General features: G+C 42.7%; 1 protein-coding gene across 1 annotated transcript in view; it reads left to right on the top strand.

The window, feature by feature from the left end:
• The window catches only part of astn2 (astrotactin 2), a 290,807-nt gene that overhangs the window by 260,282 nt on the left and 2,975 nt on the right, over positions 1-27,550 (top strand). The window contains exons 21-22 of the mRNA XM_086300869.1: positions 24,158-24,258; positions 25,304-25,487. Of these exons, the coding sequence (XP_086156995.1) occupies positions 24,158-24,258; positions 25,304-25,487 (285 nt within the window). The remainder of the gene's footprint in view (positions 1-24,157; positions 24,259-25,303; positions 25,488-27,550) is intronic.

Below are 27,550 nucleotides of genomic sequence, written 5' to 3'. Positions count from 1 at the left end.
TTTAAGGCTGGTTCAACTTTCCAAATGTAACATGAGTCACAGTCTCCTGGTTGTATGTCTGTGCAAGTTCTTAGTCATCCAGATCATTTTAGTCCTAAATGCTTGAATATGTTTCAAGATGTTTGAAGACATTTCACTTCTAATCTGAGAGGCTTCCTCAGCTCCAAAAACTGATGGGGAGTTCCAAGTAATTCATCCATTATAATTTTGTCCTCTTTGGAGGTGATCCTGAGAGTTATTTACTCCCCAGTCATCATGTGAATCGTGAGGGGTCACATGAGCCAAGGTGTGAATTAAGCCATTGGTTATTGCAGTCACAGGAATCAAGGTGTGAATCCTTTGTAAGCCATTGCCTCACTGTGCCATTGTGTGAGATATTAAGGGTCACATGTTCGAGGTGTGAGTAGGGGTTGAAATGCCTGGGAAGTGATCTCAACACTGCCTTTCAAGTAGCTGATAGTTGGTGTTGGAGGCCACCTCTTATGTTCAATAATAGTTGTTCCCAGTGGACAAAGTTGGCCTCCTCTATTTCTCACTCAAATCATTTGTCTCCTTGGTCCAAACTTTGGAACTTTTCAAACCTTGAAAGTGTGTATTTTTTGTCCTTTGAATGCACATGAAGGAGAAAGGACACTTTGTGCTGAGGATTGTTATCTCTCGACGTGAAATATTGCTGCAGCCTTGTGTTTAAGCACCACCATCACGTCACCTCGGCACTCACACACCTGGACAAAAATGACTCATATGTTCGAATGCTGTTCATAGATTTCAGTTCAGCATTCAACACCATAATCCCCCAACAGCTCACTCAAAAACTGGTCCAGCTGGGGCTCAACACCTCACTGTGCAACTGGCTGTTGGATTTCCTCACCGGAAGACCTCAAGCAGTACGGGTTGGCAGTAATACATCCAGCACCATCATTTTAAACACGGGGGCCCCGCAGGGATGTGTGCTGAGCCCCCTCCTCTTCACTCTGCTGACCCATGACTGCACTCCATCATACAGCTCCAACCTCTTCATCAAGTTTGCGGACGACACAACGGTGGTGGGTCTCATTAGCAACAGGGATGAGACCGACTACAGAAGTGAGGTGAGACACCTGGCCACGTGGTGTGCTGACAACAATCTCTCTCTGAATGTGGAGAAGACGAAGGAGATTGTTGTGGACTTCAGGAGAATGCACACCCAACATGCTCCTCTGACCATTGACGGAGCGTCTGTGGAGAGAGTGAGCAGCACCAAGTTCTTGGGTGTGCACATCACAGAGGATCTCTCCTGGACGTACAACACCACAGCACTGGCCAAGAAATCACAGCAGCGTCTCTTCTTTCTCCGCAAACTAAGAAGAGCAGGAGCACCAGCCCCCATCATGTACACTTTCTACAGAGGCACCATCGAGAGCATCCTGTCGAGCTGCATCACTGTGTGGTTTGGAACCTGCAATGCGTCCTGTCATAGAACCCTCCAACGCATAGTGAGAGCTGCAGAGAGGATCATTGGTGTCTCTCTCCCCTCCCTCCAGGACATTTACAGCACCCGTCTCACTAAAAAAGCCCTTTGCATAGCGGCTGATCCCACGCACCCAATGCAAAGCTTCTTCAAGCTGCTGCCGTCGGGGAGGAGACTGCGGAGTCTCCAGGCCAGGACCAGCAGACTGAAGGACAGCTTCATCCATCAGGCTGTCAGGAAGCTTAACTCCCTCCCGATTCTGCCCCCTCTCCCCTCTCTCCTCCACGGTCCTACTGAACTCTGTCACACACACACACACACACACACACACACACACACACACACACACACACACACACACACACACACACACACACACACACACACACTCTCTAACTCACTCACTGGCCTGCACCAGTTACCAGTCACTTTGTGGAGCATTGGAGCCTGGTTTGCACTCAATGTCATTTACTCATTATATTGTATATTGTATAGCTTTCTTGTTATATGTAAAAATTGTATTGTATTTATTTATTTAAATTTTACTTTTTAATTATTTTACTTGCATTTTTAATCACTCTTATATTTAAATGTTCATTTGCTATTTTATCTAGGGATTGAGAGTAACGTAGTTTCTATTCTCTGTATGTCCTGTACATGTGGCAGAATTGACAATAAAGCTGACTTTGACTTTGACCTCACCTCACATATCCTGTCTTCTTTTTTTCTGCCCAACCGGTCACAGCCACCCCTCCCTGAGCCTGGTTCTGCTCGAGGTTTCTTCCTGTTTAAAGGGAATTTTTCCTTCCCACTGTCGCCAAAGTGCTTGCTCATAGGGGGCTGTTGGATTTTTTCTCTGTATGTATTATTGTAGGGTCTACCTTACACTATAAAGTGCCTTGAGGCGACTACTGTTGTGATTTGGTGCTGTATAATTAAAATTGAATTGGAGCCTATCCCAGCTGCCATAGAGTGAGAGGGGAGGCACACAGGCCACCAGTCTGTCACATTGAGACAGACTAAAGTTTATGACAGTTCAATTAGAGAAAAACTGAACAAGTTTTTTTGAACACCTCAGGCCACGGTTGTCTGGCCCTAATGCACAGTGCCGCTTTTGGTGAAAAACAATATTACTAGTCATTCAAGGTAGTCGAGGTCTGATGAAAAAGGCCTGTTTTTTAACCATTTGATCTGGGCATATATCTAAAAAAAACAAAAAAAAATACAAATTAAACTCGCACGTTACAGTGCTCCAGTCAAACTCTAGAAGTCAACCCAATTGAAATGCTGTGGAATGACCTTAAATAAAGCGTTATGCATAAAAGAATGCCTGCAGATCTTAATAAACTGAATCAATGCTGTAAATAAGGGAGGGAAGAAAATTTCTCTGCAACAAAGTGAGAGACTGATAAGGTCACACAGAAGCAATTTCTTCAAGTTATTGCTGCTAAAGGTGGTTTGTCAAGCTACTGAAGCATGGGGTTTGGTTAGTTTCACAGGACTGCATATAGTCCTGTAAGCTCAGCTAACACTGATTTAAAGGTTATTATAAGTTGTCATTATTAAAATTCAAACATCATCAGAGATTGCAGTATGTCACCAAGAGAGCATACTCATTTAAATTTGTATGTCATTCTCTGGCACATTTCTGGGTTTCAAATCATAATTTATTGCAACTAAATCGATTTGTCTCATTTTTATGATGTTCATTTTTTTCCATTACCATAGAGTTTAAAAACCTTCCATTAAGCACTATGTTGTGATTATAACAAAACAACAATAGGCAAATACCAGCAACTCCACATCCTCCCCGGATAGGGCACACTTCCTACTACATATATTATTTTTTGTTTTAGTGGGTACATTTTTGTTACTTTCTCCTCAGCAACAGCTGGACTGACTTAACCAGGGTTGCATACTTATTGTCAACACTGCAGATGCTTCCATTCTGTAATGTTCTCAGTCACGATCAGAGGTTTTAAGAAACAGCATTTTTAAATTCAAAGAACAAATTCAACACAATTGCAGTAGTAATTTTGCAGTACCTGAGCATCTAAGATTAAACAAAATTCAGTTAAAACTGCATCTCAGCAATTTTGCTCTTATTATTTTTCTGTAGGTAGAAATGTGTAGTAAAAGTGATTATTTAATTTATTATTTTTATATTATTTTGAATACTGTAGCTTTACCAATAGCACTTAACCAGAGAGTGGTTTGTTCATGGTGTAATCAAGAGTCATGGTGCCCTGGTGTCTTGTCTTCACTAATCAATAAACTAATCAATTATCTGTGCTCTATGCACATTAATATAAACCCACTTTGTTAGGTACAACTGCTCATTAGGGCAAATATGTAATCAGCTAATCAAATGGCAGCAGCTCAGTAGATTTAGGCATGTAGACATGGCCACGATGATCTGCTGAAGTTGAAACCAAGCATCAGAATGAGGAAGAAAGGTGATTTACTTAGAACATGGCACGGTTGTTGTCGAACCTTGAAGCAGATGGTCTACAGCAGCAGAAGACCGCACTGGTTGGCACATCTGTGTGCCCATCTTCTGATAGTTGCTTTCAGCAGGATAGTGGGCCATGTAGCAAAGTTCATCTTATTAAATCATCTTAAACTGCTTATTTGAACAATGAGTTTTCTGTATTTAAACAGCCTCCATTGTCACCAGATCCCAATCTAACAGAGCACCTTTGGGATGTAGTGGAAAGGGAGATTCACATCACGGATGTGATCGTGTCAATATAGAGATTGACAGACCACGTGACTTTCGCGCATTGCATGCCGTGAACTCGTGGCAAAACAATCCAAGTACCGCATCAAATGCAAGCATTTGCAGCACCGCAAAACGTTCATTCTTCGGTTCCAATAAATTCTTGCTTTTTCTTTGCCCTCAAAAAGGTATGTACAAAACGAAGGAGAACAATGCCGGTCCGTACAAAGACAGACTTGATGAAAAGTCAAAGAAAAGATACGAGGAAAAAAATCAAACCAGTGAAAGGGTTACACCCTTACGAGCACACAGAGGGACAAAATACGTTAGCGTGCTGCCCAACTTTCACCACGCTCAGATTTATAATTATACGTTCTTGGAGTGAGTGCATACACTCATGAAGTTTAGTAACTTCAGGTCACTGCAACAAGCCCAGGTACAGTTTACCGACGGATGGGTACAGGACCTTGAAATGCACCGTGAAAGTAAAGACCATCGTACGTATCATAAGTTTACCAGTCTCATAATATTGTATGCTGTAATCACACTGGACAATTAGTGATACAAAACAACTGTTTTATCCTGTGAATAAAAGTATATGTTTTTGTCAATGTACCATAATAACAGAAGCGAAACGCAATATTGTGTCAGGACAATTCACTATTTATGCACAATAAACAAAGGAGCATAGCGCGACAATTTCTGTTCAGCGCCAGACTTGCTTGTAACCTATATCACTAATTATGTTAAGAAAAATGACGCATTAACTACAACAGCAGACTGACCTGTGTGGGAATGCTTGGAGCAGACTAACCTGTGAGCTGGAGTGTTCTGGGATGTTATATTTGTTCTTTGAATGGCTGCAGTCCAGGCCACCCGTCGCCTCTTTGTTACTTCGGAAACACGGCTCGAACAATTTCTCTTCAACGACGTAATCCGATAACAACCGATCTCTTTACCCGTCGGCTTCCCGTGGCTGTCATGCGACTGGCTATTGCAGTTAATAATACAACAGCTTCTTGCCATTTTTTGTGTTTCTTTTTATCGCTGTATAACTGATTTCAATTGAAAGCCTGCGTGCGCTAGTACCTCTTGCCACGAGTTCCCAGAATTCTTTGCGGTTTTACCCCTGAGTGACGTCACATTTTCAATCTCTATGGACCAAAATCTCTGAGGAAGATTTCCGGAACCTTGTTGAATCTGTACCACAAAGAATTAATACAATTCTGAAGGCAGATGGGGTTCTAACCAGGTACTAACAACATGTGCTTATTAAAGAGGCTGGTGGATTTATATATAATTCAGCCTCTAAAGCTACAATAAAGTCCCACTCTCCTGTGGGGTAAAAAAAATTCATGAACCAAGTTTTTTTGGAGAGCTGATTAAAAACAGAGTTAAGTAAGAATCTGTGAGGACAACAATAATGTTTATCTGTAGAAGTCCTGCTTCCACTAACAAACACCAATATTAAGGGCCCAAGCAGTTTACTTTGTAACACTGGTATCTTTGCTTAGACATTCTCAGCAGTGTTGTTTTTCTGTGATAAGAGCACAGCTTACGTCTGAATTACGTCTGAGGACACTTTTTTTGCAGGCAACTCCACTTGTCTTAATCAAGGCCCTGATAAGACCTCTAATGGTATTGGCTTTATACTTGATCATTACCAAGGCTTCTAGGGCCCTAATGTTTCATTGCAGACTAAAATGCTCTACAAAAAGTTGGAGCCACATTCCAGAAAATGTAATTTCAGAAAACAAACAATGTACTGGATAATCTAACATTATTTATGTGAAAACTCATTGATACCAAAAAGTCAGATAGTAAAAGTCGCATGTGTTCAGCCAGACTTTATTTGTCCGGGTAGAAAATCATTCTTTATAATGTCTAAATTTACTTGTTGGGCTTTCAGCTTTCGTCACCATGTACTACCTTCAAACGTCTATGTTGTGTTTGTTTATGCAAGTAAGTGGGCTAATCAAAATGCTATCTTCTGTATACAGAGTGGGGTGAGACTTTAATGAGCTGGACACTAGATAATAAATCATGAATTTGAATCGAACAGACTGTAAAACAACTAAAAACTATACATTTATTACCGTTTTAGATAGTCAACATGTAAAAGCCTAATTCAGATGTGTTTTTAATTATGTAAGAAACACTATTTTTGCTCCTTCCTGTTTTTAATGAATAACTTGGTATAATATCTATACTATTACTCTCTGAGTCACTTGACAAAACCAAACAAAAAGAAGCTCCAGTGATCCAAACGAATGTCCAAAACACAAACATACATACTGGAGTCCATGAACAGGGTCCCAAAACATAGTTCAGGAGGCCGGCCCAGAGGCTGACAACTCAGGAGACTACAACAATTCATCTCCGGAGGCAGACCATGCGGAAGGCAGTGGCGGCGATACAGGCGAAGGAAATCTGGAGGGCGACCACGCGGAAGGCGGTGGCGGCTGTGACAGAAGTCCGGAGGCCGACCGTGCGGACGGCAACGGCGGCAACGCAGACGAAGCCAGTCCGGAGGTTGCCCACGACGGTGATGGCATCCGGCTGGTGGCCCAGAAAGTGGCCAGCAATGCTGAGGTACTGGACGTACCTTGGTCGGTGGTGCAACAACCGCAGGGCCAGGCGAGGCAGACGCAGAGGCCAGACCAGGCGATGCTGAAGAAGTGGAGGCCGGACCAGGCGACGCTAAAGCTGATGCGGAGGCTGGACCAGGCGAGGCGGAAGAGGCTGCCGCTGGACCAGGCGACAGCGAAGCTAAAGCTGGACCAGGCGACGCGGAAGAAACTGCTGCTGCAGAAGGTGGATGAAGCTGCTGGTAGCTGGACGGGCCCCTCGGGCCCCCGAGCTGACGAGGCATGAGGCTGGACGGGCTCCTCGGGCCCCCCAGCTGACGAGGCATGAGGCTGGACGGGCTCCTCTGACCCACCAGCGAAAACAGTCACAGAACCAGCGGGCACCGGGGCACCTGGCACACACAGGGCTGAACCAGCAGGCACGGGGGCCTCTGGCAGGGACAAAACAGAACCAGCAAGCGCGCGGGCCTCTGGCAGGGTTGATGCTGACTGGAGCTGAGCAACACATGGGTTTGGCTCAGGCAGCAACAGTAGGGTGCAGTCCTCAGCTGACTTCTTAGCCTCCAGGGGTCCAGAGTCGACTGCGGGTTGAAACTCAGTCTCTGGGGAGGCCCTGGAGTGCATCACAGTCTCGGAACTGGCCAGCTCTTGAGGAATGTTTACATTATCAAGGTGTTTGTCTCTCTGCCTAAAATAAGTACTACAAGAAGAGTCCAAAATGGGAGGCACAGACACAGCCTCCCGTACAGAGGCAGCTGGTGAAGACGGAGACTGCATTGATGTCTGGGCTAGCGGGGACACCGGAGACACAGCTGGTGGCGACTGAACAGGAGATTGAACTGAGGGTGACTAAAGTAATGGTCCAGATGATGATAGTGGTGGATTTGGCGACTGAGCTACGGGTAGCGGGTACACTGGAGACAGAGCTGAATGCTGCTGGGCAGCTAAGCGAGCTTCGGGCTGGGCAGCTAACTGAGCTTCGGGCTGGGCAGCTAACTGAGCTTCAGGCTGGGCAGCTAACTGAGCTTCAGGCTGGGCAGCTAATGCAATAAACACAGCCCCAGAATAAACAGTCCCTAAATTGGAAGGCTCATGAGTGTCTTTTTCACTCACCACAGCCGGCAACTCAGAAGTCTCGGGGCCCGGCTGTGGCGATGGGCGTCGGGAACGTCGCTTCCTTCTCGGAGATAGCTCTGACCGGCCGGGTAATTCCACATGTGGCGGGCCGGGCCGCAGATTCCCCGGCGGGCCGTGCAAAACATTCACTGCCGGGCTGTGTCGGGAAGCGGTAGCAGCTGGAGGGTGAAGGTGAAGTTCATTCAGAATGAAATCCTGTGCGAGTGGGTGAATCAGAATCAGAATCAGATTGGGTTTTATTGCCAAATGTTGAGCAGGTTTACAACATTAGGAAATTGCTGCGGTGCTTCAGTGCAAACATAGTGTCATAAATAGCACTTAAATAGACATGGAAAAAAATAAAAGTAGGGATAAGAATTAAAAGTGCTACGTGGAAAGATATGTGCATGAGATATACATGAGATATATACATGAGAATAAGAATTAAGAGTGCTACGTTGAAAGATATATACATGAGTGCAGGTGGTGATCAGTGCCAAACATGGAATGATGCAGTGACACAGCGTAGGGTCATGTGTTAGTGGCGGGTACAGTCATATGGTTATTGTTCATGTGTCCAACAGCAGAGGGGAAGAAACTGTTCTTATGGCGAGAGGTTCTGGTGCGAATGGACCGGAGCCTCCTGCCTGAGGGGAGCAGGTCAAACAGACTGTGTCCAGGGTGAGAAGGGTCAGCTGAGATCCGAGCTGCACGCCGCAATGTCCTGGAGGTGTACAGGTCCTGCAAAGATGGGAGTCTGCAGCCAATCACCTTCTCAGCAGAGCGCACAACACGCTGCAGTCTCTGTTTGTCCCTGATAGTGGCTCCAGCGTACCACACGGTGATGGAGGAGGTGAGGATGGACTCGATGATTGCAGTGTAGAACTGCATCATCGTCCGTGTTGGCAGGTTGAATTTCTTCAGCTGCCTCAGGAAGTACATCCTCTGCTGGGCTTTCTTGATGACGGAGGTGATGGTGGGCTCCCACTTCAGGTCCTGGGTGATGGTGGTACCCAGGAAGCGGAATGAGTCCACAGAGGTGATGGGGGTGTCAGTCAGGATGATGGGGGGGAGTGGGGCTGTGTGCTTCCTGAAGTCCACAATAATCTCCACTGTCTTCTGGGCATTCAGCACCAGGTTGTTGTGGCTGCACCAGGACACCAGACGTTCAACCTCCCTCCTGTAGGCAGACTCGTCCCCGTCCGAGATGAGTCCAATAACAGTGGTGTCATCTGCAAACTTGATTAGCTTGACAGACTGGTGGGTGGAGGTGCAGCAGTTGGTGTACAGGGAGAAGAGCAGAGGAGAAAGAACACAGCCCTGAGGGGAGCCGGTGCTGATGGTCCGGGAGTCCGAGACATTCTTTCCCAGCCTCACATGCTGCTTCCTGTCCGTCAGGAAGTCAGTGATCCACCGGCAGATGGGATCAGGCACATTCATCTGGGAAAGCTTGTCTCGGAGATGGTCTGGAAGGATGGTGTTGAAGGCAGAGCTGAAGTCCACAAACAGGATCCTGGCGTAGGTTCCTGGGGAGTCCAGATGCTGCAGGATGAAGTGTAGGGCCATGTTGATGGCGTCGTCTACAGACCTGTTGGCTCTATATGCAAACTGCAGGGGGTCCAGGAGGGGGGCCGTGAGGGTCCTGAGATGGGAGAGAACTAGGCGCTCAAAAGACTTCATGACCACAGATGTCAGAGCCACGGGTCTGTAGTCATTTAGTCCAGTGATCCTAGGTTTCTTGGGGACAGGGATTATGGTGGAGGACTTGAAGCAGGCAGGCACATGACATGCCTGCAGTGAGGAGTTGAAAATGCCAGAAAACACTGGGGCCAGCTCGTTTGCACAGTGTCTGAGGGTGGCAGGAGACACACCGTCTGGGCCGGGAGCTTTCCGAGCATTCAGGTTCTTAAACTGCTTCCTCACATCTGCTTCATAAATATGAAGAGTTGTGAGCAACCAGTGAATATGAAGTGAGCTGAGCAACCAGGGAAAGTCAGAAATTAGCCGCTGTAGCCGGGCTTCCAAGGCGTGGCGAAATTCCTTCCCCTCATGCTCAATCCACCTCAAAATTGAGTCGATTAATTCCTCCCGAAGCTCCTCGGAAGGTGCAGATGCCACTGGGTCCATGTTTGGTCAGCTTGTACTGTCACGGCTGCCGGGGCGATCCGTGTGGTGTGGGAGGAAAAAGGACCCAAAATGCAGGCAGTGACTGATGATGCGAGTGACGTTTATTTACAAGTGGCGGAGTGGCAAAACAGGCAATGAGAAATGACAAATGACTAAAGAAACCTAAACTGGGAAAACTAAATAACAAACCTGAGAACATACGAAACGGGGTGCGGGACAGAGAGACGCAGAGAGAGGAAACTAAACACCATGGAACACAAACGAGCCAACAACAAGCACAGACCGACACCCACTATATACAGTGGGGCAAAAAAGTATTTAGTCAGCCACCGATTGTGCAAGTTCCCCCACTTAAAATGATGACAGAGGTCAGTAATTTGCACCAGAGGTACACTTCAACTGTGAGAGATAGAATGTGAAAAAAAAATCCATGAATCCACATGGTGGGATTTGTAAAGAATTTATTCGTAAATCAGGGTGGAAAATAAGTATTTGGTCAATAACTCGTTACCTGTATGAATGGCACCTGTTTGAACTCATCATCTGTATAAAAGACACCTGTCCACAGCCTCAAACAGTCAGACTCCAAACTCCGCCATGGCCAAGACCAAAGAGCTTTCGAAGGACACCAGGAAAAGTATTGTAGACCTGCACCAGACTGGGAAGAGTGAATCTACAATAGGCAAGCAGCTTGGTGTGAAAAAATCAACTGTGGGAGCAATCATCAGAAAATGGAAGACATACAAGACCACTGATAATCTCCCTCGATCTGGGGCTCCACGCAAGATCTCATCCCGTGGGGTCAAAATGATCATGAGAACGGTGAGCAAAGATCCCAGAACCACACGGGGGGACCTGGTGAATGACCTGCAGAGAGCTGGGACCAAAGTAACAAAGGTCACCATCAGTAACACACTACAACGGCAGGGAATCAAATTCCGCAGTGCAAGACGTGTTCCGCTGCTGAAGCCAGTGCATGTCCAGGCCCGTCTGAAGTTTGCCAGAGAGCACATGGATGATACAGCAGAGGATTGGGAGAATGTCATGTGGTCAGATGAAACCAAAGTAGAACTTTTTGGTATAAACTCAACTCGTCGTGTTTGGAGGAAGAAGAATACTGAGTTGCATCCCAAGAACACCATACCTACTGTGAAGCATGGGGGTGGAAACATCATGCTATGGGGTTGTTTTTCTGCCAAGGGGACAGGACGACTGATCCGTGTTAAGGACAGAATGAATGGGGCCATGTATCGTGAGATTTTGAGCCAAAACCTCCTTCCATCAGTGAGAACTTTGAAGATGAAACGAAGCTGGGTCTTCCAACATGACAATGATCCAAAACACACTGCCCGGGCAACAAAGGAGTGGCTCCGTAAGAAGCATTTGAAAATCCTGGAGTGGCCTAGCCAGTCTCCAGACCTCAACCCCATAGAAAATCTGTGGCGGGAGTTGAAAGTCCGTGTTGCTCGGCGACAGCCCCAAAACATCACTGCTCTCGAGAAGATCTGCATGGAGGAATGGGCCAAAATACCAGCTACTGTGTGTGCAAACCTGGTAAAGACCTATAGTAAACGTTTGACCTCTGTTATTGCCAACAAAGGTTATGTTACAAAGTATTGAGTTGTATTTTTGTTATTGACCAAATACTTATTTTCCACCCTGGTTTACGAATAAATTCTTTACAAATCCTACCATGTGGATTCATGGATTTTTTTTTCACATTCTGTCTCTCACAGTTGAAGTGTACCTCTGGTGCAAATTACTGACCTCTGTCATCATTTTAAGTGGGGGAACTTGCACAATCGGTGGCTGACTAAATACTTTTTTGCCCCACTGTATAGGGAGTGCAGAATTATTAGGCAAATGAGTATTTTGTCCACATCATCCTCTTCATGCATGTTGTCTTACTCCAAGCTGTATAGGCTCGAAAGCCTACTACCAATTAAGCATATTAAGTGATGTGCATCTCTGTAATGAGAAGGGGTGTGGTCTAATGACATCAACGCCCTATATCAGGTGTGCATAATTATTAGGCAACTTCCTTTATTTTGGCAAAATGGGTCAAAAGAAGGACTTGACAGGCTCAGAAAAGTCAAAAATAGTGAGATATCTTGCAGAGGGATGCAGCAGTCTCAAAATTGCAAAGCTTCTGAAGCGTGATCATCGAACAATCAAGCGTTTCATTCAAAATAGTCAACAGGGTCGCAAGAAGCGTGTGGAAAAACCGAGGCGCAAAATAACTGCCCATGAACTGAGAAAAGTCAAGCGTGCAGCTGCCAAGATGCCACTTGCCACCAGTTTGGCCATATTTCAGAGCTGCAACATCACTGGAGTGCCCAAAAGCACAAGGTGTGCAATACTCAGAGACATGGCCAAGGTAAGAAAGGCTGAAAGACGACCACCACTGAACAAGACACACAAGCTGAAACGTCAAGACTGGGCCAAGAAATATCTCAAGACTGATTTTTCTAAGGTTTTATGGACTGATGAAATGAGAGTGAGTCTTGATGGGCCAGATGGATGGGCCCGTGGCTGGATTGGTAAAGGGCAGAGAGCTCCAGTCCGACTCAGACGCCAGCAAGGTGGAGGTGGAGTACTGGTTTGGGCTGGTATCATCAAAGATGAGCTTGTGGGGCCTTTTCGGGTTGAGGATGGAGTCAAGCTCAACTCCCAGTCCTACTGCCAGTTTCTGGAAGACACCTTCTTCAAGCAGTGGTACAGGAAGAAGTCTGCATCCTTCAAGAAAAACATGATTTTCATGCAGGACAATGCTCCATCACACGCGTCCAAGTACTCCACAGCGTGGCTGGCAAGAAAGGGTATAAAAGAAGAAAAACTAATGACATGGCCTCCTTGTTCACCTGATCTGAACCCCATTGAGAACCTGTGGTCCATCATCAAATGTGAGATTTACAAGGAGGGAAAACAGTACACCTCTCTGAACAGTGTCTGGGAGGCTGTGGTTGCTGCTGCACGCAATGTTGATGGTGAACAGATCACAACACTGACAGAATCCATGGATGGCAGGCTTTTGAGTGTCCTTGCAAAGAAAGGTGGCTATATTGGTCGCTGATTTGTTTTTGTTTTGTTTTTGAATGTCAGAAATGTATATTTGTGAATGTGGAGATGTTATATTGGTTTCACTGGTAAAAATAAATAATTGAAATGGGTATATATTTGTTTTTTGTTAAGTTGCCTAATAATTATGCACAGTAATAGTCACCTGCACACACAGATATCCCCCTAAAATAGCTCAAACTACAAACAAACTAAAAACTACTTCCAAAAACATTCAGCTTTGATATTAATGAGTTTTTTGGGTTCATTGAGAACATGGTTGTTGTTCAATAATAAAATTATTCCTCAAAAATACAACTTGCCTAATACAGGGAGTGCAGAATTATTAGGCAAGTTGTATTTTCCACACGCTTCTTGCGACCCTGTTGACTATTTTGAATGAAACGCTTGATTGTTCGATGATCACGCTTCAGAAGCTTTGCAATTTTGAGACTGCTGCATCCCTCTGCAAGATATCTCACTATTTTTGACTTTTCTGAGCCTGTCAAGTCCTTCTTTTGACCCATTTTGCCAAAGGAAAGGACGTTGCCTAATAATTATGCACACCTGATATAGGGTGTTGATGTCATTAGACCACACCCCTTCTCATTACAGAGATGCACATCACCTAATATGCTTAATTGGTAGTAGGCTTTCGAGCCTATACAGCTTGGAGTAAGACAACATGCATGAAGAGGATGATGTGGACAAAATACTCATTTGCCTAATAATTCTGCACTCCCTGTAATTCTGCACTCCCTGTATACACACACACAAGGTAATCAGGTAATCACACGCAGGAGGGAAGAACAGCTGATGCTAATACACAAAGACGACTGGAGGATAAAAGCTGAACACAATGACAACACACACAGACCTTCAAAATAAAACAGGAAATCCAGAACACGAACTGGGCACAAGAATACCAAAATCAGAATAACTAGAACAGAGGAAAATAATCATAAAACACAAAACGCTGGGTCAACGACCCAGCACCATGACATACTCAGCTGTTTCTAATTGCCTCAGACTATTTATGGCAGTGTCTCCAGACAACTAACCTGTTAGACAGATTTTCTAAATTCCTCTGTCCTCCTGTCCATTCTTTTGCCAACCTGAATTCCTGAACCAACCACTGTATTTCAGCTTTTCTTTTATCTTGTTTCTTCTCTGATGGAGTGCCAGCAGCACCTGCACAGACATAACCACCGCTTGCCATTAAACAAAACATTTAAAAACACCTAAACTGCCTGCTGTCTCATGAAAAAAAATACAGGTTAAACATCAACCATGGTTTCTCTCTGTACGTATCAATAAAGAACGTCTTTTGCCTTGTGTTAGGCTCTTTCACAGAAAGTAAAGACTCTATTGATTTTTGATGACATCATTCAGAAAGGTTAAATGTCAAATTGATTATATTAGAGCTCATATGCCTTATTTTAAAATTGTGGTGAACTATGACTCAACTACAATAACACACAGAATATTCTCAAGGCATGTTTTTAACACCTCTTTTTCCCACTAAAAAATCACCTTATCACAATATACAGTTAGGCTTTGATAGTGTAAGTCCCTGCAGCTTTGCTGTTTTTCTGTGTAACCTTGTTCTCTTGATGTCAGATGTGCTCTGAGGTTTTTGCTGAGTCCCAGACCCTAACTTTGCAGAACACTCCAGTTTTGGTTGGTGTTCCTGCTAATTCTCACCCTGAGGCTTTGGTGCCAGTGGTACAAGAGCCTGAGGGTAAGGATTTCTCCTCAGTGTCCCCTTTTGAACAGTGAGCTGTTGTGTATGGATCATCACTGTGCCTTGTGCTTTTACATCAGAGTTCCAAAGATGGCCTTTGGTCATAACTTTGCAAGGTCCCTTGTTCTGTACCTCCTATTGAAAGACTTGGCATGCATTCATCTTTGTGCCCTTTCCTTGTGCTGCAATGATTGCAGGTTTGGCAGAGCTGGCTGCACCCTCCCTGGAAGTATAGGCTTCCAGTATGTGGTGTTCAGGCAACTGCTCATGAGTAGCTGGTTAGAGCTCTAGGCATTTCTCAGAGGTACGTCTCTGTAGGCCAACAATGCATGATAACGGTCTCTGAGTTTTTTAAGCAGATTTGAACAGTTTGAATAGCATGCACTGCCTCAGTGTTACTTTGAGGGTATTTAGGGCTGCTGATTACATTTTCAAAGCTATAGTTAACTGCAAACTCTTTCATTTCATGTCCTGAGGACTGTGATATTTTGTCGTTTGGAAGTATCTTACGGATGCTGTGTTAAGGAAATATCAATGTCAAGTAAAGGACTACATCTCTGAATCTTGGTGGGCTGATCTGAATGTAGAAGAAATAGTAAAATAAAAAAAGCTATTTTCCCTTAGAGTGAATAGATCCCAGCTAGTTTTTGCCATGAACTGTCTAGAAATTTGATCGGTGTTAGAGGTTCTTTTACATTTGCCCTTTCTTTGATGCATGTGCTGTATTTGAGAACTAACTCACCTATCTTACTGCTTAGTCCGTGACACCACACTGTCTGACCATCACATTCTCTGCATTTTTACCAAAGATTGTTGAGAAGGCCATAGTAAAAAGGTTTTCATGCACACCTAGACCTGCCCTCTTAGTCCAGTAGTCTTGTACCAATCCCTCCAACTGGTTCCTGTCTGGCCAAAGCCTCAACACAGAATTTTACGATTTGTAAACAAACAAGTTTCACACACAACTGGTATCTATCACTTATTAGAAGATTATCCAGCACAGACTTGACATATATTTTAGTATCTTTCATCAGTAGAGATATGGTGGCCATATCTCTCTATCTTTTGTATCATCACCACCAGTGTTGGTCAAGTTACTTGAAAAAAGTAATCAGTAACTAATTACTGATTACTTCCCCCCAAAGGTAATCCCGTTACTTTACTGATTACTTATTTTCAAAAGTAATTAATTACTTAGTTACTTAGTTACTTTTTAAAAACACGATTTACAACCTGAAGAGGTGATAAAGTGATAGATCTTCCAGCCCAATTCTACTTTTTCTACATAATCCATCATACAAAATGTAATCAAATGGAAAAATCTCTTTTAAAAACTTGTTTTATTAGTTTTAATCTTTTAACTTTATGCATCAAGCAAAAATTTAATTATATGCAACATTCGCTGACTGGAAGAAATTTGTTTAATATTTAAACCTATTTTCTGCACATTCCAGCACATAAAATAATTTTTTTGTGTGTGTTTACACTCACTCTTTCAAATAGATGCAAGTAAAACACAGCAGAAATAAATAAAGTCAAAGACTCAGCGGTCCTGTTGCTCTATTTTCACCTGTAAAGCAGGAGTCGGGTAGGCGGAGGTTTACCCTGGTGCAGGTGTGCCGCAGCGGTCAGCGGAAGAAGCCGCGAGTTTCTCTGTGAGTTTCCCATTACTTCGTAGTGCACTTGGTGTTTTCTTGGAAGTTTAGGGGTTTTTTTTCGCTGTTAAAAAGAAGTTTTCTTCCCACGCACAACGGACACTAATTTTTTTGTCACTTTTTAATCAAACTTAAAATAAGGTCAGTACTTCCACGCTTTAAACACTGCACGCTCATACTCTCTCCCGCACTCGATATATGATCCATTGTTGATCTGTACACAGCTGTTTTCACGAATGTCGCACTTGCTTACGTCACTTTCATGAGACATTCCCACAAAAAATCACGGTTTTAGTAACGCAGTAACGCGGCGTTCCTACAGGAAAGTAACGGTAATCTAATTACCGTTTTTGCAATAGTAATCCCTTACTTTACTCGTTACTTGAAAAAGTAATCGGATTATAGTAACGTGTTACTGCCCATCTCTGATCACCACACACAGACCATAAGATGAGTTTTTTGTTGCTCCTGGGGCAAGAAACAGTTCCTGCTTCGGGCTGTAAAATCCTTGGTACTCCTTATGACCCCATCACCATGGATTCTTCTTGGACACAAAGTTTCTTAGTTGTTTATCTTTTTTCAGTCACATTTGGTATGAACTTCCCTAACCGGTTCACAAAGCTCCATTGTTCACAATAGGATATTGTCCACATGGCACTATAAAGATTACAATTGACTACAGTTAATTTTGCTCCACCAGGACAATTTCTGGGTTTTTCTAGGTCCAGCTATCTGTATTTGACTCGTGCTTGCTAACACTTGCTTAGGAACAGCTGTAACACAAACCCCAGTATGTATTTTGAAGGCCACTTCACTGTCCTATATGTTAATATCTGCCACCCATGGTACCTTGTGATTTTCCTAACAACAGTTCACCCAAGTTCTCTTCAACTTTTTTAATTTTCGTGGTGAAACTACATACTTTCCCATAATGTCTTTGTTTACCACAGTTGTTGCATTCTGCATTCTTAGCAGGGCACTGCCATGCTGGGTGGCAGGGTGATTTCCCACATTTAGGACATGCTTTATGTTCCCATCTGCTCTGCACTGTTTTCTTGGTGTTTGGATAGCTCCATGTCAGCTCCTTGGCATTGTTTTTATGCGGTTTCCCACTCTTGAAGTGCACCACATCCATCGTTGCCTGGCTAGCACTCGTGTCACCTCTCAAACCAGTCTGTTTCTTCTTTATTGTCTGTGACTGTCTGGCTACTGTGATAGCTTTTGCAAAGGTGAGTTCTTATTAGGCTGCATCCTCCATAACAGTGATGAAATGCCTCAACTAACTTTTCTCTCAAAGGTTTGTTGTGCAAAGCCCTACTCAAAGCTCCGTTTTGATAACAGTGTCCTCTTTTTCAGTAGGCTTCTGTAGTCTCTATATGAACTTGTTCATATAGCAATTTTGTCTTTGGAACAAAGTACTTATTGAAGCCTTTTTATAGTGCTGGAGGCACTGGTCACTCATTAAATACAGACCTCATTGCTTGTTTTCTATGCAGTATTTACTTGGTGAGCTTTGGAGGAATTGTTCAGATCACTTACAGGTCTGAAATGTGCTAGCCTAACTGTGTGGGCACAAGGCTCAGTAGCTAGTCTCATGCTCTTTAAGAAACAGTAACTATTACTTTCAGTTCATAGTTACATGTTTTAATGTAACAGGATGAACAGTGCAATATTTCTTATTCCCAAATTACGTTTTGTTATGACATTGTTATATATTTAAAAAATAAATAATAATAATAATAATTTCAAATATAACTCATCTGTCACAGTATTGCATGACTCAACAGCATAGTGCAAGCCTTAGCAAGTGTGTCCAACCATGCAGTGACTGCTCACAGCTTGCTACTGGTTTACAAAGGTAACATACACAGAACTAAATCACAACACACTAAATCACAATGACAGCATTCTAAAAAAAATGCCAACTATTTTCCATTTTTGTCTATCCTTCTTTTTGGTTTCTCCCTTATTGATTTTGGGCTACCAATCAGTAGGAAAATGCCAAATTTGTGGTTATGATAACTTAATAGTCATGGCTATCAAGAGTAAAGAGCTGCATGAGAACCTCAAACCAGTGACATGCTTCAAAGCAAGCAGCAGCAAACAACATACATTTGTTTCAGTTTTGTTTTGCCAACACATGACAAATGTTAAATCAGAAGTGGGTGTGCACCCTAACATGTAATATTCTTTCACACAGAAATGGCTTTTTTGTCAAAATGGGCTGATGCATTTCAGATTTAAAATGTGTGTGGATGGTAGAGACTAGCTCACCCAACAAAATGATCACTTTGAGGATGTGAGATGTCATTCACTGTATTCCTGACGTTCCAGTTTCCAGAAATATCCAGTATTTAAAAGTGAATGACTTTTAATGGGGTGTTGTCATTATTACTTTGGACTGTGGAGTCTTTGTGATCTGCAAATGAGCTCATTCAGAGCTGAGCTAATTTTTCTAATTTACATTAAAAGGCAGGCAGTTTTATTTAGGGCTGGTACACCAGTCTAATGCCACTCAGGCTGGAGGATTTCAAAGTAATGAGATATTGTAAGCTGACACAAATTCTTCAGGCAATAAAAAACAATTCTTTGGCTTTGATTGATTTATGGACAGGGTCATCTGATGTGTGTCCAAATGTTGATGTAATGGAAAAGGCTTTCCCTACTGCCCTAGCTTCTTTCGGCGTGCCAAAAATACTGCCCTAATTGATCCTCTCTCACTATCACTTTCCCTCACTCCTTCTCCCTTGCGCTGTGTCTGAGCTTTCGGTCTTGTCATCTCTTGTTCACCCATCTCTCCACTGTCTCATTAAATTAGAGGACAATAGTTACTTTAATGGCAACATTGTTAATTTACTCAAACATTAATCTGCCATTTGTCCAGTTCATTGTGTGCTGAGCTTTCAAAACTATGGCACATGGACAAAACCAAGCCCCTTCCAAAGAAGCCATGTGCAGCCAGACAAGATTGGAATAGATGTGACAGACACTGAATTAGAGATGGGGGATAAACAGTGATGAGCTATATGCAAGCAATGTGGAGAGAAAAGCAAAGAGACAAAGGAAAGTGCCTCTTAGGGTAAGGTGGAGATAGTCTTGGTGGTTTTACATATCTTGCCAGTTCTCTTACTTGATGATTTGACATTTTTGTGGCAGGCCAGACGGTGGCCATTTGCTTCTTTCTCCTATGTGAACTTTATTATCACTTAGTGCCATTTAGGGGTTCGGACACTATACCCATAGTTCTGCTTCTACTATTGTATGAATGAGACCCATTAAGAAGTTAAATACCCCCGTGTATTGTTGTTGTGCAAGACGATCTTAATGTCTTTTTTTAAATTTCGTAAACATTTTCTTTAAAATCTGTCTGTAATCATTAATGCATGTGATTCTTCTCCACAGCTGAGCCACTGAGAGGCTTAATCTTTTGACTTAAATGGGTTTTTAAATGTACATAAGAATCTCGCAATTGCTGTGAAATTGTGCAGGGTGAAAAATTAGCATTGATCCAGCCGTTTAAGCAATTTAAAAAAGGAAAAAGATGAAACTTGTAATATCAGATCTTTATTCCCAACACGCTTACCAAACTGCATTTTGCTTTGTCATTCTCCCCTATGTTACTATAGCCATCTGCACGGTATGCGACCACATAATTTCAACTATGTGACTGTTACATGCTGGCATTGTTTTGCTGGGCAGAGGAGCCAGTGAGGTCCGTGTGTCTTTAGTGAGGTTCTTGGGGAATACCACATCCACCCTGCTGAATAACAACACCAGACAAACTATGTGAGCAATGTCCAAACAGGTCATGTTACAAACAAAACAGTCATTTGACAGCAAGGGAACAAATCTCAAAACACAGTGCATGAAACAAATCCAAATGGCCTTAGGAAAAATGCAACTTTTATTAAATTAGTAATAGTTTAATTTAATTCTTTATTTTTCATGTGTGTCAAAATGTTTTTAACATTTGAGTTCAATTTAGTCATTCATTTTGTTTCTGTTATGTGGTTTCCCTTTTTGCCATTCTGTTGTCTCTACAGTGGTAACTGTGAAAGTACTTCTGAAAGCATAAAGTTAATATTATAAGTACTTTTAAATATTTCTCAGTACTTTATTCACTTTCTTAAAAATTTTCCCACTGGCAAAGAAAACAATGTTTAAAAATATTATGCTTTTAATTGCTTTTGATTCCTTTCTTTGAAAAATCAATCTGACACATAACTGGATATTATTTATTATTCCCTCTAATAGAGGGAGAACTTTGTCCATAATATGTGATCACAGTAAACACCAACATTATTTACCCTGCACAAGCGCATTTCTTTTACTGTTATTGTGTTTAGACTTTCGCTCTGATTGAATTTGGAGTGTGCAATGCTGGAATTGCTCTGTGCATGAAACAATGCCCAAAACCTCAATAAACTCAAACAATGTTGTAAAGAAGACTAGGTCAAAGGTCCTCAACAACAGTGTGAGAGACTCATAAAATCATGCAGAAAATAATTTCTTAACATTATTGCTGCTAACAGTAGTGACAGTAGTGCTGAAGATGGTTTTGCAAGCTTCTTTATAATGGGGTGTCATTTTAACAGGACAGTATTTTTGTCAGTGATTCCTTGATGTGTGTTGTCCTCCCAGGTTTTGTCTTCTGCTTTTGATTGATTCCTGTGAGATTTGCATTGCTGGAGTTTATTTATTTATTTTTACTGTAAGTTCTGTCCAATTCCTGCATCAGAGTCTGCCTATGGTGCAAGCCCATTACTGATTCTAGCCATGAATGCCTCAGAAGGATCTGATTCACTCCAGGGTTTGACTTAGAATAAGTGTAGCAGCTAATCAGCCCAAGCTACTGTTGACAGGCCAGTGGACATTGCATTTAGAATGCACTTACCTATTCATGATCCAAAAATCTAGAATGAAAAATGTGTTAGAGACCCTCTTGCCCGGTAAACTGTTCTCCCCTTGTTTTTTACCAAATCCTTTCTCTTATACCACAGAATGAGCAATAACAGTACTGAATTACCTGACTGGTAGGACACAAGAGTGAGCTTCAGCTGAGTGGGCAAGGCATTCATTTAAAGATTACTCTCTAGCAAGTTTTTATTATGGAACCCACGGGAGAGAAAAAGCTCCTTTTCTCTTTCTCATCCATCAAGTTAAAGCAGAATGGCAGATTTTGTCTTCCAGTTCTGTACTTTGGTTCAAAGTGGCTTGACTGGTGTCTCTCTTGCTGATGCCTTTTTGTGCATTTTAGCCAAGCAAATCTAAAGTGCGAAGATGTCAAAAAGTGTCTCCCAGATGAGTTTGCACCTTTATATTTTCTACTGACTTAAATTCCCTAGTTTCCATGGATATCAGTCTGGACAATCTGGTGTTAATTACACATAAAGAGCACTCCCTGAAGCCAGTGAATTCCTTTAGCCCAAGATCCATCCTTCCATTTTCTACCACGTGTCACGGGCCAGGTCAAAGGAGGAGAAATCTAATCAGAGAAGTCCAGACTTCCCTCCCATCGGACACCTCCTGTAGGGTCATCCAGGGCAACACCAATGCATTCCCAGGTCTCTCAGCTGACCTGGGATCCTGAACAGTCTCTCCTACTGGGAGGACAGCCTTGTGCTCTTCTGGGAGGACAACCTTGCTTCGAGGCCAATTGAAAGTCTTGTTCCATGGCCTCACTGAACTCCTCCCACACCTTGCAAAATGCTCTGCTTTAACTACTGGCAGAGCCTCATTCCTCTGGGCCTCCCAGAACCAGTCAGCTGCCCCTGGAGTCCCACAAGCTAACCAAACCTGAGAGGACCCTTTTCTCATCTTGATAGCTCCCTTCTGTGTCCATCATTGGGTCCTGGGATTACCACTACAAATGCTCTAACCACCTTGCAACCATACCTCCTCAAAAATTAAGGTGCCAAACATGGGTCATTTGGACTCAATGTCGTTTAGCCTCCATCGAGGCACCAGGTGAGGTTATGTTTTGCCAGTATTTCTCAACTTGGCACGCTAGCTCAGATATCTTCCCCACAAGAGAGATGATGTTTCATTTCCCAAGAGTCAGCCCCAGCAGTTGGGCCTCAACCGCAAAAGCCTCCTGTGGGTGTTGAGCCACAAGGTGGCTCCAGGGCGCACCCCTGGTACCCCTGTCTCAGACAAGGTAAAGTGGTCCCTTGATTCCTTGGTCTTGCATAGGGATCATGTGGATAGTTCATTGTCTGCCCTTCAGGGCCAATTTTCCTCAGGGAGACCTTACCAGGGCAAAAACCCCTGACATCATAGTCTCTGGGATCTCTGGGATAACACAAATAATAACACCACAATAACATGGCGTTTCACAGAGTGTTATTGGTCTGCACCATTAGACTGATAATACACCCATGTTCATCCAGTTTGAGCTGGTTACCCAGGAGGTTGAGAGTTAGGTGAGGTAAGTACTGGAAGATGTTAAAGTTCCAGGAAGCTGCGCCTTTGAGTAATTCTTTATTCCTCGGCCACTTAAGTTATTCACTGACATCAACAGACATTAATACTCACACGTCACATGGTGACAGGCTAGAAATGAGAGGGGATGTGAGAGATTTTATTGCTTTCTGTTCAGCCTGCTCAAAAACTAAACCTTGTAATCATCATCCTGTAGGCTCGCTCTATGTCCTTCCCTCCTATTCCTTTGTGGATGTGGTTCCACATTTCTGGTGACTTTGTAGCTGTTATTCCAAACTCAGAAGGTAACACAACTATTTTCTCTGTCAACAATTTCATCGTATTGCTCAACCTACTCTCTGCCAAAAAGGTTTCTCACAGGTCTCTCACCTTTCCAGTGTTTTCACAGTTACAAGCCTTTGCTCTTTCCATAACTGAAAGAGGTGTTAGTTCCTTAAGCTTAGCCACTTATTTGCAGGTGCTACCTTGCGTGGAGGAAGGTTTGAACAGCCTTGCTCCTGTCATTAGATGGGCCTGAAAGTCTGGATGTCCACCAAAGATCTGCCTGTACAGGTTGAATTTATGCATATTCGCTGCCCTTTTGCAGCCCTTTCCCAACTTCCCCAAGGTGGTCAGCTTTGTTGCTGTTTTTCCTCCTCTCAACATGCTTCAGCCAGGTCAATATATGTAGTCAAGCAGCTCCTGGTGCAGAAGGAAGAGAAGGTTGTTGATATCTGGTCAACTGGGTGGGGTATGGTTCAGGTGCCTCTTAATAAGAAAGGGTACTCTGATGACCCACAGGAGCCCTGCATTTCCTGCTTTATTATAAAAAAAATACTCACCTTCTTTTATTGTTGTTAGTTCTGCTTCCTTTCTTAATTTCTGTTTTCCCATCAGTCGGCCACACCTGTGTCCATCAGTCAATTGCTAAACAGGTAGTTTATTGAATCTCTCAACTGCCAACAACCTCCTGAAACCACATGCCAACTGGACAGAGAATTTAGACTTTTTTTTTTCCTTTAGGGTAAATTGTAGCTGACAATGAATTGCAATACTTTTTAAAGAGCATTTCTTCCCTTGTGTGCATGCTTTCTCACTCTCTGAAAGTAACACCACAAATTACAATGTATTTTCTTTGGTGACAGGACATACATATGGCTTTAAATCAATATTGAGTACCTTTTGCTCACTTGTACCTTACCTGTTTCCCTTGTACCTTATTTTACCTTATAAATGATGTGCTTACTGGTGCTATTTTTTTTTTGTTGTTGTTACTTTCAGGTTTACTCTCTATGCAGTGGATAGCCGAGGTAGTTACTCTGAATCAAGCTTTGTCTCAGTACGGACATCTTGTCCAGTGGTGGATGACACGCGAGCAGAAGGTACTCTCACCCATCATTTTTTGGGACTCTGCTTTATTGTACTCATCTTTATTTAATATTGCTTTTTTCCTTGCATCGCTTTCATGTAATCACAGTTTACCTGAATGGCTACTTATCCACTACTTTGTCTACTGTGCTCTTACCTATGCAATGTGCACATGCAAGATTGCACACTATGGTTAGCAAAATGTAAAGGCACACTCTACCAATTTGTAATGTCAATTTAATTTTTTAATTATAGCAGACAGAATTTGTCAAACAAAGTACTCAAGAATCCAAAATATGGGAAGGAGAGTGCTTTAGGAGGTACGGCCAGATTTACTCGGTGGGACAAATTAGAGTGAGGCTGTAATCACAAAAAAATGCACCAATGGGGGTGGAAAGTTCTGTGGGTGGGCAGCTGCTACTAAAAATGCACAAATTCATGAACACTATCCCGCATGTTCATTTCAGTAATGACTAGCACAGTCTCCTAAGAGTAGCATAAACAAGTACATCCAACAAGTGAGCAAGTAATCGACTGCCAAAATAATTCAGATTAAGGAGAGGCATCTGAAAGGCAATCGTGTATGTGCTGATATAAGAGCAAATGCTTCTGTTAGATATTGCAAGGGACTGAGTGGCGTTTTGGAGGTCAGGTAAATGTAATAGCCCAAGTGGAGCTCAGAATTTATCTAAAGACAGAGTGCTTATATTACAAACAACTCCACTGAATAACACCTCAAATGCTATGTAACATGTCTTCCACAAGTTTTGAGTCTGAATGGAGAATTCCTACCGATAAATGTGTAATATGGATGAAGTAGATAACGTACCTTTCAAAAAAATGCACAGCAGTTTTTTTGGTTTGTTTTTTTCTTTTTTCTTTTGTTTAGTTTTATTTTCATGGCCGATAATCAATCTGACCCCTGTTGTTTAAAATTCTGTATGTTTTCTGCATGTATTTTTACATATTCCCTTAAAATTTTAATCTCTTATTTACTTTCCTCACTTCTTCCCTCTCTGTTTTTCAGTCTCTAATTCATTCATCTATTCTTCCCGACAGAAACTGCAGACAAGGTGTACAACTTGTATAATGGCTACACCAGCGGCAAAGAGCAGCAGATGGCCTACAATTTGCTGATGGAGATTCCTCCTCCACTGCTCTACAGAGTCCAGCATCACTACAATTCTCATTATGAAAAATTCGGAGACTTTGTCTGGCGTAGCGAGGATGAGCTAGGCCCCAGGTGAGAATATTTGAATGTGAAACCAGAGCTTTTAACTGTGCAGACTTGAAAGATATTTCACATATTGTCATTTTTTATAACTATCTGAGGATTTTTAGGTGTAACAGATGTTTTATTGTCTTGAAAAATAATCCTCATTATTTTTCCAGTCTGTCAGTAACCTCACCCCTCACACACACTCAATCAGGAGCACCATTGCACAACATGCACACACACATAGGCTCCCAAACTGCTTCTACTGGAAAGCCAGTGGGCAAGGTCATCATAAAACCTTTGGGGTTACAGTTGCTCCTTACATCACCATGGTGATGCCAAAACAGCGTTTGACAGCCAAGCCAAACACTAAACATGATATTCAGCTAAGACCCTGCTCAACCTCCAGCACCGTTTCCTCTTTTTCTCATAAAAAGCTCATCTGTGTCTGCACTGTACTGCACCGACATCCTGTCACCCATGACCCCGTTTAAAGGGTCACCCCTACTGATAGTTAGAACAGACAGCGCGACTGTATGGTGAAATGAAAACAGAAGCGTATAAACCAACAAAACAGAAAAAGAGGAAGTATAAACAAAATGTTTAAAATACGTAAAACAAAACATTGATATATGTAAGTCTGAGAAGGCAGTTGGCCCGGCACTGATTTTAGCAACATGTGATCTTAAGTTACAGCACATTGTTTTGGTTAATCCACCCCCACTGTCTGAAAGTACTCCTTTCAAGCCATAAATAATATAATAATTAAGGAATAACTTTGGTCTGATTATGCTTCTTTCTGATTGGTGAAGGGGGGTGGGAGGCACAGGTCAGCCACTGGGACTTAGAATAGGCATTGGAGTAGTTGGATAGTGTGTTTGTCTATGCGTGTTTGTGTGTGGGCAGCTGCGAGGGGGTGGAGGGCTGGAGTGAGTGGAGATTATTTACTGCCTGAAGTTGGCAGGGTTGAGCCTCGTTGTGGTAATTTACAAGCAGACTCTATTGGTGGTTCCTTTTAAAAGGTAACAGCATGGCCAAGTGAAACATAAGCACAGTCAGCACTACTCCAGTAGCTGAGAATCCCAGGGGCCCCCCACATGTCCACCATTGTTACAGCACCTCATGCAATGGTTGTATTTGTACATTGTGTGCATGGTTAATGCTTTCTTTTACTCTTACTCTGAATGCAAACATCTTCTAATGTTATGTAGTGTCCTCGGCTGGAATGCCCTGAAACTGCATTCTTAATCAGTGCTTAACAGTCTTTTAATGAAATTTATAAATGCAAGGCCAAATCTTAACCGAGGAGTTGCCATAGACGCAACTTAAAATGCATGTTTTTTCTTCTTTCTGTTTTTGATCTCTTTGTTTTGTTTCATAATTGAATGAATTTAGTTTCTCTTTTTCAACCTTTTTCATTTTCTGTTGTTTTGGTTTTTTATGCCCTGAGTCACGTGCTTCCTAGTCAGCCTTGATAATGTGTTTGGTATTCTGTTGTTTCAGACGTAAGAATTTAGGGGAAATGAGAAAATGCCACCCCCACCACCACCACCCTTTCAGCGAATAAGTGAAAAGGATGTCTGTACTCCTTGCTTAACTAAAGACAGATGTTGATGTAGCAGACACTGCTTTTCAAAACAAAGTGAATTGTGTTTTTCTCAGTATGGACCTTTTTCATTTTAGCATATATATATATATATATATATATATATATATATGTATTGTAAAGTCTCTCTCTCTGTATATATATATAGATAAGTAGATATATAAATCCTTTGTAATCTGAGCTGACCTGACATGGCATATGGTTCAGTCATGGCTTAAACTTCAGCTCCAGACTCCAGAAGTTTGAGACAAAATTCTTTGTTTCACTCACTCTAGACAGCTGCCTCTGATGTATTGTTAAGCAGAACCAGCACCCAAGAACTCAAAATGCGCCATTGCATGTCTTGGTTTTGTCCCAGACCGGCAGTCTTATCAGATGGATGGGAGAGACTCAGATGCAGTTCTTTGAAATCTGGTGACATTTGTGCAGACAATTCATATGTGGAGACACAGATAAAGGCACAATCCTGATTCTTTTTTTTTTT

The sequence above is a fragment of the Aulonocara sp. 'chitande type north' Nkhata Bay genome, linkage group LG7 (genome assembly GCF_057382095.1).
Source record: "Aulonocara sp. 'chitande type north' Nkhata Bay isolate Kocher_YH1m ecotype deep benthic linkage group LG7, A_spYH_male_GT1.1, whole genome shotgun sequence".
NCBI lineage: Eukaryota > Metazoa > Chordata > Actinopteri > Cichliformes > Cichlidae > Aulonocara > Aulonocara sp. 'chitande type north' Nkhata Bay.
The sequence above is the reverse complement of the archived record's forward strand: the minus strand, read 5'-3'. Positions and strand labels throughout refer to the sequence as shown.